The sequence below is a fragment of the Camellia sinensis genome, chromosome 2 (genome assembly GCF_055761805.1).
Source record: "Camellia sinensis isolate YWXY chromosome 2, ASM5576180v1, whole genome shotgun sequence".
In the NCBI taxonomy this organism is placed as follows: Eukaryota; Viridiplantae; Streptophyta; class Magnoliopsida; order Ericales; family Theaceae; genus Camellia; species Camellia sinensis.
The window spans coordinates 94548841-94561655 of NC_138962.1; the positions used below are offsets into that span (position 1 = coordinate 94548841).

At 33.6% G+C, this 12815-nt stretch overlaps 1 protein-coding gene across 10 annotated transcripts; it reads right to left on the bottom strand.

Annotated features, from left to right (window-relative positions):
* Positions 1-234: 234 nt before the first annotated feature.
* On the bottom strand, positions 235-11267 carry LOC114264633 (uncharacterized). 10 transcript variants are annotated; one of them, XM_082915162.1, is made up of 7 exons: positions 11155-11267; positions 3930-4058; positions 3565-3849; positions 2504-2653; positions 1941-2038; positions 1131-1341; positions 235-556 (listed from the first exon to the last, which is right to left on the bottom strand). In XM_082915162.1, the coding sequence occupies exons 2-7, from the start codon at positions 4036-4038 to the stop codon at positions 471-473; spliced, it is 939 nt and encodes a 312-aa protein (XP_082771288.1). In that variant the 5' UTR covers positions 4039-4058; positions 11155-11267; the 3' UTR covers positions 235-470. The 10 variants fall into 10 exon arrangements, with proteins under 10 accessions (XP_082771288.1, XP_082771293.1, XP_082771290.1 ...); XM_082915167.1 differs by having other exon boundaries at positions 3565-3846; positions 3936-4058; positions 11155-11266; XM_082915164.1 differs by having other exon boundaries at positions 3936-4058; positions 11155-11266.
* Between the last annotated feature and the right edge of the window lie 1548 nt (positions 11268-12815).

Here is a 12815-nt window from a genome sequence, read left to right on the forward strand (position 1 = left end):
GCCCAAATGCAACGCAGTGATTTCAAAATGCAGCAGCACTATGGCTCTCATGCATTAAAAAGAAAGCACTTTGTGGGCTGGACTGTTCAGTTCAAAAATACAGATTAATCATGCTTCATGAATCCACATGCGTAATCATTGTATATCACTACCACAAATCCCTGTCTAACTTGTCGCATTTGGTAGCTTCATTGTAAATCACTGAGCACTGTCGTACCACCGAGCGGGTATAAATAATTCAAAAACTTAAGCATCTTTGTAATTGATCTCAAAACGGTACATGTATCACATTAAATCATTGTGCAATTGGTTTTTCTCATCACTCCTACAAGCAAAAAAAGGAAGGGAAAGAAAGCAAGGTTTTTAATTGTTAAGGTAATGAACCATCCTCAAAAATAAAATTCTAATAATCGAAAGAACAGGTGAGATGCTTTGGCCATTGATCTTTCTTTGTAGATTGTCGGCAGCATTCAGTAGGGCCGGAACTTTCTTTTAGCCCTCAATTGCTGTATCCGCTTTTTATCCTGCTCGAATTTGCTTTGAAGAGTCATAATCTCTGCAAATCAAGTGCCAAGAAGATACATTAAAAGCTGGAAAGAACAATAAAGAAAGATATATAACAGTGCATTTGTCTTGGGTTATATACTCACCAATAATAACTTGACAATGATAGTTTCAGAGTGACAAATAAATAAGTAAAAAGGTACTTCAATGTTTAGCAATTTTCTATTGAAAAAGATAGAATCAGATTACAGCAAGGACATGCCAGAATGTAAGTTTACGACTTCACAATGCGTTACTTTTGCAGGCCTCCATTAGGCAAATCCATTACTTTAATTGAATGATGTATATGAATTAGGTCCAGAACTCAAATGTACTTGAAGTGTCAACAGAAATAAGAGGAATGAAACAGAATGTAGCATATCAAGTTATGCAGGCTGATGTATCACGCTTAGGGCCAAATTTAAGGTGAAAGGCAGACGTTAGAGAGCACGGTTAAACTATATCAATATAATAAACTAAATTTTTTTTTTAAATTATCCATTTAAATGTATTATCAACGTATGCACTAACAATTATTCCCAGAAAAGGAACAGGGAATAGAATTTTGTTTGTGAGAATCAACATACCATTCCTCTGGGCCTCTCTTTTCTGGAACCGGTAGAAATCTAACCCAACATCTTTACTTTTCTTCTTGGCCATATTTTCCAGAACAGCAGCATGGGCAACAGAACCCACAGTAATTCCACTTTCAGTATCTGTTGTCTTTTTCCGACCCTTGTGATGTACCACAACAGTCCATCCACCTTCAGCAGCAAGGGCTTCGCTTTCTTTTCTTGCCTGCAAGTGCCATAATAGATTGAATGAAATAACAGTCAGGCCCAGCTGCAAAATTCACAGATGGAAATAGGACAAACAGATTTCCATAATCGTTGAGCACGTGCTTATATGTGATAAATCAGTTTATGCATATATCAGTATTTCACTCAAAATTCAGTAACACATAAGATGTGTTTCCACCATTATACATGCTGACATTAACATATGCTCAAAACACTCTACTCAGAGATGATTGGCATACATTAAAATTTTATTACTTATTTATGTTTTTTTTATAAGTAAAACAATTGTGTTAAAAGAGCCAAGGGATGCTACCAATGTACACAAGCCAAGGACTCAACCAGGAACTCCAAAGAACATTGATTTATGTACATATAAAAACCTATATTTATAGGGTATATACATATGAGTAATTCAAAGGAAAAATATATATATATATTTGATAGGATTTTATTCATTTTAGTAATGAACGAAAAAATAGGATTGATTATATGTATCACAATTTCGTCACATGTAAAAGCAGCTCAACGAAACACCATAGGCCTCCACCAAAATAACAGGTGGAGGCATAACAGAGAGGCCCGAGAGAGGAAAAATACCTGCTCCTCTTGTTCGTCGTAAGCAATTATAAAATCATCAATCCTTTGTTGCAATATGTTTAACCCTGGTCTACTTTGATGGTATTCTGTAATCCACTCTGCATTCCAAGAAACTCTTGTTAAGCAGCTCTCATCAAGAAAAAGAAATTATCACTAAGAAGGTTAAAACATTTAGCATGCAATCAAAAAAAAAAAAAGACTACTACAGAAATTCAGGAGAACGGACTATAAAGCATGTCACTTTCTCTTAAATAGAAAAAGCAAGTTTTGCCGGCATCATGTTATGAGAAGATTTTATTTTTATCAAGGAGAGTTTGAAGAGGCCTTAAATCTTATTGACAAAATTGATTCTGAAGCATAATAATAATAATAATAGAACTTGAAAAACATAAATATATATATGTACTGCTAGCGAAAAAAATGAAGAAATAGGATTTGTGTATACACTGAACCAATAAATCAAGAGCTGTTCAAAACATTTGTTTGGCTATTCAAGGATTGTTCAAAACATTTGAGTTTCACAGGTGAAAAAACAAGTGCATTTGAATAATAGTAATTCATACTTTTCATTCCTCTAGAGCAGTCCTCATCTCCTGAAGATATCTCATAGACTTCATTTTGTTCAGATTCTGCTCTCTTCTCCAGTAATTTCTCATCTTTGTTTGATGACAGGCAGTCATTCTTCTTAGTCTTACGAGACTTTTTTGACTTGCCTACAGGAAGAAAGTCAAATATTACAATCACAACATAACATTGAATATTTGGAAATTTATCAATTTTATTGTCGAGTTCTAGAGTTTGAAAAATAAAATCCTTCTAATCAGAGCAAAAATCAAATTAACAGAAAGTTATATCATGTAGTTATGTAAGAATCCCACACAACAATCTTTCAAGCACTTTGTCAATCATTTTTGTCACAATGTTAACCCTCCATCTGGTTCCATTAGAAAAGGTAGCGGAAAATGGTCACATGACAGACACATGCACTGCCTGCGGGGTAATTGACACTTCCACCCCATCAAAATTTTACCTCATTGTGCTCCTTTTCAGATGCACCACCACAAGGAGTGGCAAGGCACTTCACACCAACCTAACTCTTCTACTTTTGTGTTCACCATGCAAGGTGCTCAGAACCTCAATCATTGATCTAGATTATATGCATAGTCCAACAGACTGCAAACAAAGAAAAGAGAATGGACCATAATTTTAATTCAACCAGTGGATGAATTGTTATGTTTTCTTATTTTTGATAAGTTCGCCAACAAGAGGATGAATTGACAGAAGTCACAATCGGTAGAATTTTCTCAAATGCTGCAGTCCAACCAGAAAAAGCATTATCATTACAGAAAATGGAAACGAAATAAACAAAGGAATCTCTACTTCAAAGATACCATCTTACAGCCAACATGTTAAGTACTTATGCTGACATTCTTATACTGCGCTCTAACAGATAACAGTCACAGGCAGATTAGACCAAAAGAGAAAACACTATAATAGAAGTTCAAAAAAGAGAAACAAAATAAATAAGTGAAAGGAATGAGGTATTCAACAAGGAGCTTGGAAAGATCCCTTTTGTGAAAAATTTCATTTTCAAATGATCATATAGTTCCTTAGTACTTCATACCTTTATCTTCTTTAGATCCATCTTCAACTTCCTTACTGAGTTCATCGACTTTGTCAACCCCAGATTTCATTGTCTTCTCACTTTTTCTTCTCTTTTTCCTCAATTTTCTCTCTTTGTTTTCTCTATCTGCATGCGCACCATTCTGTTCATCAAAGCCACCTTCCACTTCATTATATAGGTCATCAACTTCGCTAATTTCAGCTTTATTTGTCACGTCATTCTTTTTTTTCTTCCTCAACAATTTTCTTTTTTTCTTTTCTCTCTTTGCTTCATCTGACTTGTCTGCTGAAACCCATAAACGTTATTTGAGCAACATAAGAAGATAAGTAGCCCCATTCAACACAAAATAAATAAATCAAAGATACCTTCACCTTCAATATTGTATGGATCAACTTTAGTGGCTTCAATTTTGCGTCCCTTTTCCCTCTCTCTTCTCTTATGCCCTAGCGATTTATTTCTTTTCTTTACTTCCATTACTTGACACAACTTTGGCTCTGGAGAAACAAAAAGACACCATTAATCTATGAGTGTCATCCCCTTAATGGAATGAAATTGCTTATTTCTAATTTTCTCAGCTTGTATCATAGAATATGTAATCCCAATTTTTGTTGAATGGTTATTTACATTTACATGAGCTGAATCAAATCAGAGAAAGGGAATGTAAAACTATAATGGGTATTCCACTCCAACCCATTCTATCATATAGCTTACCAAATATAAACGCAAATTAATTGCAACACATATTAATTATTCCTCCATATTAATTATTCCTCCACATAAAGAGAAACAAATTCTGAATAAAAAAATGTAAAATTTACGAATTTGAGACAAACCCCCTTAGCCAATAGGGTATTTATCAGAATAAATTAAACAGAAAAACAAAAATACAATCCACCTACCTGTTTTGGCAAGCTTGGATTTTTTTGTTCTTGTTCTTGTTCTTCTTTTTCTTTAAGAGTGGTGCTTTTGCTAATCCATCACCAGCTGTTATCTTCAAGCTTTCTGCGAGTCCTTTGTTCCCATCTCTCTTTCTTTGTTTTTATCTCTCTCTGCTTCTGATTGAGAATGTCTAGAGAGAGAAAAAGAGCGAGCAGACAAAACAGAGAGAAGACAAGTTTAAGCCCTAGGGCGCCATTTTAATCGGGTTGGTTGGGTTCGATATCAAACAACTGATTGATGAGTCCACTACAACCTATATTAATATATGGGTAATTTGGGTTTCATTCTTGGCCCAGTAAGGCTTAGATATGGGAAACAGCTTTAAAATTATTTTTTTACCCCCCCAAAAAAAAAAAAAAAACTATACCCCACTGATCAATCACACTTGAATTTTTGATATTGTAAATTCACTCCCTCACATATTTAAATCGTGATCAATTTGCCCCTTACCTTCAAACGAAAAAGGTTGAAAAAAATTACATTTTGATCCCAAATTTCAAATTATGGATCAAAATTTACCCATTCTCTTCTTCTCTTTCACCCAAACCACCCTCTCTCATCTATCAACCACTATCAACCAAACAACCATCACCACCACCCCATTGCCACATCGGTGTACCACCCCCGCCACCACCAACCATCCTAAAAACTAAGAAAATTCATCAAAAAGAAGATATACTTTGATTCACAAATAATCATACATAATAATGAACACTAATTTAGATTTAATAAACACAAACAAACTAATTCAATTCAATTAATTTTCAAAACTATTTAATTGATACATATATTTATATACATGAGCAATCCCTCCAATGTCCAAGAAACCCATTGCCTGTGCAAGCACTCAAAAGGCTGGTTAGTGTAAACTAATTCTGGTTAGCGTAAACTAATTCAATGGTAGAGTTCCAAACACACATCAATCTTCCACTATTGTGCAAACCCAGTAATCATTGTTGTCCATGAAACAACATTTTTCACAGGCATTTCGTCGAACACTTGATATGCATTGCCTAACTCGTTGCATTTGCAATAAAAACTAATCAAAGAACTACCAATTTAGACATTGGTGAAAAACCCAATTTTAATTACCAAGCAATGAACTTGAATTCCAAAAACGATAGCCTTTGGACACCCACAAGAACTCAAAGCGTGAGAAGGTTTTAAAAAGCGGCCGCAACCGTTACGTAATGCCATTACGTAACGGTTTTGGTAGTTACCGCCACCCTTTACGGCCGTTTTTGCAGTGTGATTGAGATTCACAGGTGTGTCGGCCATAGCGGCTGTCGTAACGGTGCTGTAACGGCCGTAACGGCCTGTTACGCACCGTTACGTAACGGTTCCGAACTGCTTCTTTCGAAAAAAAAAAAAAAAAAAAAACTGAAAATGGGGGAAGAGGGAGAGAGAGAGAAGAGGAAATATGAAAAGGGAAGATGGAGTAAGAAATAGAGAGAGAAAAGAGAGAAAATGGTGAACATGTTATTGATTTATTAAAGCTGTAAGACCTATACTATTCTATTCAGCTGTTATTACTCAACCATTTTGTTTGTGTGCGTCTATCTATATATATTGTTTGATAATAATAATAATAATAATAATAATAATAAGCGTGGTCATTATTTATTTATATATATATATATATATATATAGGCTATTATTTATTATTGTACTTTTGTCATTGTTTAGTGATTGATTTTTTTTGTAAAATATCTAGAAAACATAACACCTATAATTATATATTAATACATTTTTTATACATGTCAATTTTTTTTGATTAGTTTATTTTATTTTTATTTACTAGTTATTCAAAAAGAAAATGAATATTCAAGTGATCCAAACCCAAACAAAAAAAAAATTCTTTATAATTTATTTTTTAATTTTTATATGATTACATTAGCATGTATAATTTATTTTTTAAAACTATTCAAATTAAAAGTTGCATATGCTTCCACAAGTATAATAATTAAAAAAATAATTTTATATATCTAAGTCCAATAAAAAAAAAATTTGTTGCCACAAGCATAATATGGATTTAGGACATATAAAGTCATTAATTATTAAAATAAAATGTAAAAAACTCAGTTTATAGTGATTTAAAAATATAAAATATATTGGATCATATTTAAAAATTTACAAAAATTGATCAATATTTATTTTAAAACCCAATAAATATGATTATGGGAAAAAAATATGCGTATCAGTAAGTTTTTTTAAATTGTACAAAAAATAAAAAAATTCACGGTTCCGATTACCGCAACCGTTACGCTACGGCTTTTACACCCCGCAACCGCAACCGCGTCACTGCCACTATTACGGCGACCGCAACCGCTTTTTAGAACCTTGTGTGACAGAACAATTGGGTTGGCTCTCAATTCTTCCCTATTTAGCCTAAACAACATCGAAAGAGGACCCTCCTTTGAGTTCAAATCAATGTTCATGTGAATTTGGTCGTAAAATGTCTTGAATGAGACGAAGATGGGTTTGGCGACCACCATGGATAACACTTGGTTTTGGAGTGACAAGCGTGTAAAACCCTTGAAATGGAACAACAAATACTGCACGATTCTGCTAGTTTTGGATATTAATTTCAGTTTTTATCAATGTGCATTTGAATCTATAATGAAATGTAGACATTGGTGAAAAACCCAGTTTTAATTACCAAGCAATGAACTTGAATTCCAAAAACGATAGCCTTTGGACACCCACAAGAACTCAAAGCGTGAGACAGAACAATTGGGTTGGCTCTCAATTCTTCCCTATTTAGCCTAAACAACATCGAAAGAGGACCCTCCTTTGAGTTCAAATCAATGTTCATGTGAATTTGGTCGCAAAATGTCTTGAATGAGACGAAGATGGGTGTGGCGACCACCATGGATAACACTTGGTTTTGGAGTGACAAGCGTGTAAAACCCTTGAAATGGAATAGCTAATACTGCACGATTTTCCTAGTTTTGGATATTAATTTTAGTTTTTATCAATGTGCATTTGAATCTATAATGAAATGTAGATAGTCAAAAAACATCCTTCTTGAAAATATTTTGTATTCAAAATCTTTTTTTTTTTTTTTATAAAAAAAATACTAAAAATTAGTTTGGTGACAATTTTGATATCCACTTGTGTTTGTGATGATGGTGGTGGTGTGGTGATTGTTGTTTGGTTGATAGAGGACAGAGGGTGGTTTGGGTGAGAGAGGAGAAGAGAATAGGAGAATTTGAAACTATAATTTGAAATTTTGGGACAAAATATAATTTTTTAAAACCTTTTCCATTTAAATGTGACAGTATGGGGCAAATTGATTACGATTTAAATAGGTGAGACGATAAATTGAAAATATCAAAAGTTCGGATGTGAAATTGATTAAAGGAGTATAGTTTGGGGGGAAAATGAAATTTCCTCTAAATTTTAGTTTAAAAATAATTTTGAAGTTATTTCCCATATCTAAGCCATATCGGGCCAAGAATAAAACTAGAACTACCTATATATTAATACGGGTTGTAGCGGACTCATCAATCAATTGATTGACACCGAACCTAACCAACCTGATTAAAATTAGAGATGCAACTCGGACGGGTTCGGGTGGGTTGGGAAGTTGTCCAAGCCCAACTTAAGTTGTACTGAGACCTACCCAGGCCAGCTCAGGCCCGAATTGTAACCTAAGATTGCCTATCCAAGCCCGACCTGAGTTAAACCCGAATTGCTCAAGTTGCCCCGAATTGCTCAAGTTGCCCCAAATTGTAAATGAATTTCAAATTTTTTTTTTTTGGAAACTACATTATTAAATTATTAAAATTTAACTCTATTTACATTTTTTTTTAATAGAAAATCATTCATACCATCAAAACAAATAATTTATATAATGTAAGAAAGATGCCGCTATAGTAGTCTTTACAATTTATGAATGAAAATAAAAAATAAAAAAAAGTAAGATTTTATGTTATTTATATATATAATATATATTCAATATGATTTAATAATCTAAATTACTTTAATATCATGTAATGGCTAATAATTTCTATGTATATTTAATATTTTTATATATCTATATATGTATAATTCGGGTTTCGAGCTGTGGGTTTCGAGTTGCTTAGGTTGTTTGACGTCTTTACTCAAGCCCACCCAAATTTAATTCAGGCTTCTGAATTTTTGCCTAAGCCAGTACTGAATTTGAAAATATCTTGTCTAAGCCTTAAAAAAATTCAGGTTGGATTCGGGTTGCTCGGGTTGAGCCCGCTTAAGTTGCACCCCTAAGTAAAATGGCGTCCTAGGGCTTAAACTTGTCTTCTCTCTATTTCGTCTACTCACTCTCTGTCACTCTCTCTAGACATTCTCAATCGTATCACTCAATCAGAAGCCGAAAAAGAGAGAAACAAAGAAAGAGAGACGGGAACAGAGGACTCGTAGAAAAGCTTGAAGATAATAGCAGGTGATGGATTAGCAAAAGCACTACTCATAAAGAAAAAGAACAAGAACAAAAAATCCAAGCTTGTCGAAACAAGTAGGTGGATTGTATTTATGTTTTTCTGTTTAATTTATTCTGACAAATACCCTATTGGCTACTGGGTTAGTCTCAAATTCATAAATTTTACACTTTTTATTCAGAATTTGATACTCTTGATGTTTATATAGAGGAACAGTTAATATGTGTTGCAAACATAGTTGTCAAATCATGAATCGAATCGTGAATTGAAATCGTCTGTTTTTGAATTGTGAATTGAAAAACATGTTTGCAACACATGTTTTTTAATGCATAAAAATAAATATATATCTTCAGATATTAAAGATATATTATAAATATATATATAACTTTATATATATATATATATATCTTTTTTTTTATCAACCATGTTTAATAAAAAAAGCAATCAAATCAAAGCAACAAACCCAAACTCCAAACACTGTAAAGCAAACTCAGCACTGAGAGTACACTCAAATAATAGAAAACTAACCAAACAATTGTGAAAGAGCAGTGAGCATATACAGGTCAAAGAGTCAAAGCCAAACCTCCATACTCCTTTAACAAAGTATGTTAATGCTAGAAGATTCCTCTCCGAGTGCGCAAGATAGGAATAAAGTAAGAGAAGACAAAAAGCTAAGCAAGCACTGTATATACGGAGAGTAAAGGTCTAAGGTTTTGTCGTTAGAGAGTAAAGAGGCTTAGAAAAAGACAAAAGTGGAGGCATATACTGAGTTGTAAGGCCCTAAATTGACCAAACAAGTGGAAGGAAAAAAAAAAAAGCGAAAAAAATGAGCCAAAAATCGAGTCTTGCAAGTCAGGTCTGACTGCAAAACGGGGTCAATGTAAATGACCATATTCAATGTAAATGACAAGGAGAAAAAAAAAAAAAAAAAAAAAAAAAAACAAACCAAACCAAAAATCTGTTGCCCTCTCTAGGGTTCGCTTCAGGTTTGATTCTTTGCCATATTCAATTCACCATACCTTTTCATATTGTTTTCAAAGTGCACCGTATTGAATCGTACAATTCAAATCGCAAATCGCACGATTCTAATAACAGAGGTTGTAATTAATTTGCGTTTATATTTGGTACGTTATATGATAGAATGGTTTTGAGTGGAATACCCATTAGAGTTTTACATTCCCTTTCTCTTGTTTGATTCAACTCATGTAAATGTAAATGACCGTTCAACAAAAATTGGGATTACATATTCTATGATACAAGCTAAGAAAATTAGAAATAAGCAATTTCATTCCATTAGGGGGACACAACCACCAAACACCAAATGAGACACATATATCTCACATGGGGTGCGGTCTACACGTGAGACCCACCTCAAGTGAGAGGTATGCGTCCCATACTGTGTTTGGTGGTTGTGTTCCTAGACTTATTGATAACATAAACACATTAACCATTCCATCAAAAGATCAAGAAAGACCAAATACAAAAAGAGATCAGTCAAAAGAACATATTCAAAAAATTGCATTATCTCAATGGAATGTGTAAAAAGAAACAATAACAACACTGATTAAATATTCTTCTGCAATAACAAGTAAGAGATTTTATCGGCTGATCTTTTATCACATACCATTTGAGGTCACAACTATTTAAACAAAAAAGTAGAATATGCACAAAAAATCATTTTTACGTCCTGAAACATTGATTATTTGACAACCATATATTCAATCCATCTGAAGGCAATTTGGGGGAAAAAAAAAAAATTGAACCTTTTTTTCAAGAACACCAAAACATCTGTTGCCTTTAAACCAGTGAAAAGCCTCTATAGCGTATTACCAGCCAAGATCCAAATCCAAACTCCCCATCTCAAAATTAAATTCACTCATTTGTTTGACATAAACAAAAGTTTCACCCAACCTAAAACAAGTCTCCCCCATAAACAAACAAAAAACAAACAAATCTTTCAATATTAATTAAAGCAAGCTCCATCACGAAATACATATCTACATAACAACAGAGCCATTGCTATATACACATACATACATATATATATATATATGTAAAAAAAAAATAAATCAAATAACAACTGAGAATCTACGGATCTCAACAGAGACGGCCATATATCCTCATGAAAGAAACACACATTATCAAACATATACAATCATATACTTGAAACATATATCTTCAAAATAAACAAGAATAAGAACAACATAAAGATTGTAGAAACAATTAAACTTACAGATATTATGGTTATAAATCTCGCAACCTTTGAGCCGTTTATAAATCAATCAATCAACCCTACAAATCAAAACAAAACCAATCAGAACACAAACAAACCCAGAATTCAAACAACAAACAAGAACCATGTGCCCATAAACATACAAGAAGATATTGCAAATCAGGACAAAAGGAACAAACCCTAATTTCTTCTTTGCCTAATCCAAGCGAACCCTAGAGAGGGCAACACAGAGATCGTAAAGAGAGAGAGAGAGGAATCGCAAAAGAGATTTCTGGTGCGATTTGAAAGAAAGTGAAGAGGAGGAGGCTTTAATGGGATGACGAAGTAATGGGTGTAGAATGTCATTGATAAGGACTCTATGTAGGGAAAGCAGAGCCCAGTGCCTTCCATGGATTGCCACATCTTTCGTACATATTTAATATTTTGCCATCCTTTAGCTGTCTTGGACTTTCTTGAAATTTGACGCATAATTTTTTGTGGCTCCGACTGCACCACGTGGCCTATATGCTCCACACCGTTGGTGATGTCACACATAGGCCCTATTTGGTTTATGTTATAAAAAAAATAAAAATGTTTAGGAGCTCTAATGGGTGGGGGCCACCCATTATTGTGATGTTTTAGTCTCTTTTTTTTTTTTTTCCAGCAATGATTCAGAGCATTAATGATGACAAGGAGAAAAGAAAAAAAAAAAAAAAACAAACCAAACCAAAAATCTGTTGCCCTCTCTAGGGTTCGCTTCAGGTTCGATTCTTTGCCATATTCAATTCACCATACCTGTTCATATTGTTTTCAAAGTGCACCGTATTGAATCGTACAATTCAAATCGCAAATCGCACGATTCTAACAACAGAGGTTGTAATTAATTTGCGTTTATATGTGGTACGTTATATGATAGAATGGTTTTGAGTGGAATACCCATTAGAGTTTTACATTCCCTTTCTCTTGTTTGAGTCAACTCATGTAAATGTAAATGACCTTTCAACAAAAATTGGGATTACATATTCTATGATACAAGCTAAGAAAATTAGAAATGAGCAATTTCATTCCATCAGGGGGACACAACCACCAAACACCAAATGGGACACATATATCTCACATGGGGTGCGGTCTACACGTGAGACCCACCTCAAGTGAGAGGTATGCGTCCCATACTGTGTTTGGTGGTTGTGTTCCTAGACTTATTGATAACATAAACACATTAACCATTCCATCAAAAGATCAAGAAAGACCAACTACAAAAAGAGATCAGTCAAAAGAACATATTCAAAAAATTGCATTATCTAAATGGAATGTGTAAAAAGAAACAATAACAACACTGATTAAATATTCTTCTGCAATAACAAGTACGAGATTTTATCGGCTGATCTTTTATCACATACCATTTGAGGGCACAACTATTTAAACAAAAAAGTAGAATATGCACAAACAATCATTTTTACGTCCTAAAACATTGATTATTTGACAACCATATATTCAATTCATCTGAAGGCGATTTGGGGAAAAAAAAAATTGAACCTTTTTTTCAAGAACACCAAAACATCTGTTGCCTTTAAACCAGTGAAAAGCCTCTATAACGTATTACCAGCCAAGATCCAAATCCAAACTCCCCATCTCAAAATTAAATTCACTCATTTGTTTGACATAAACAAAAGTTTCACCCA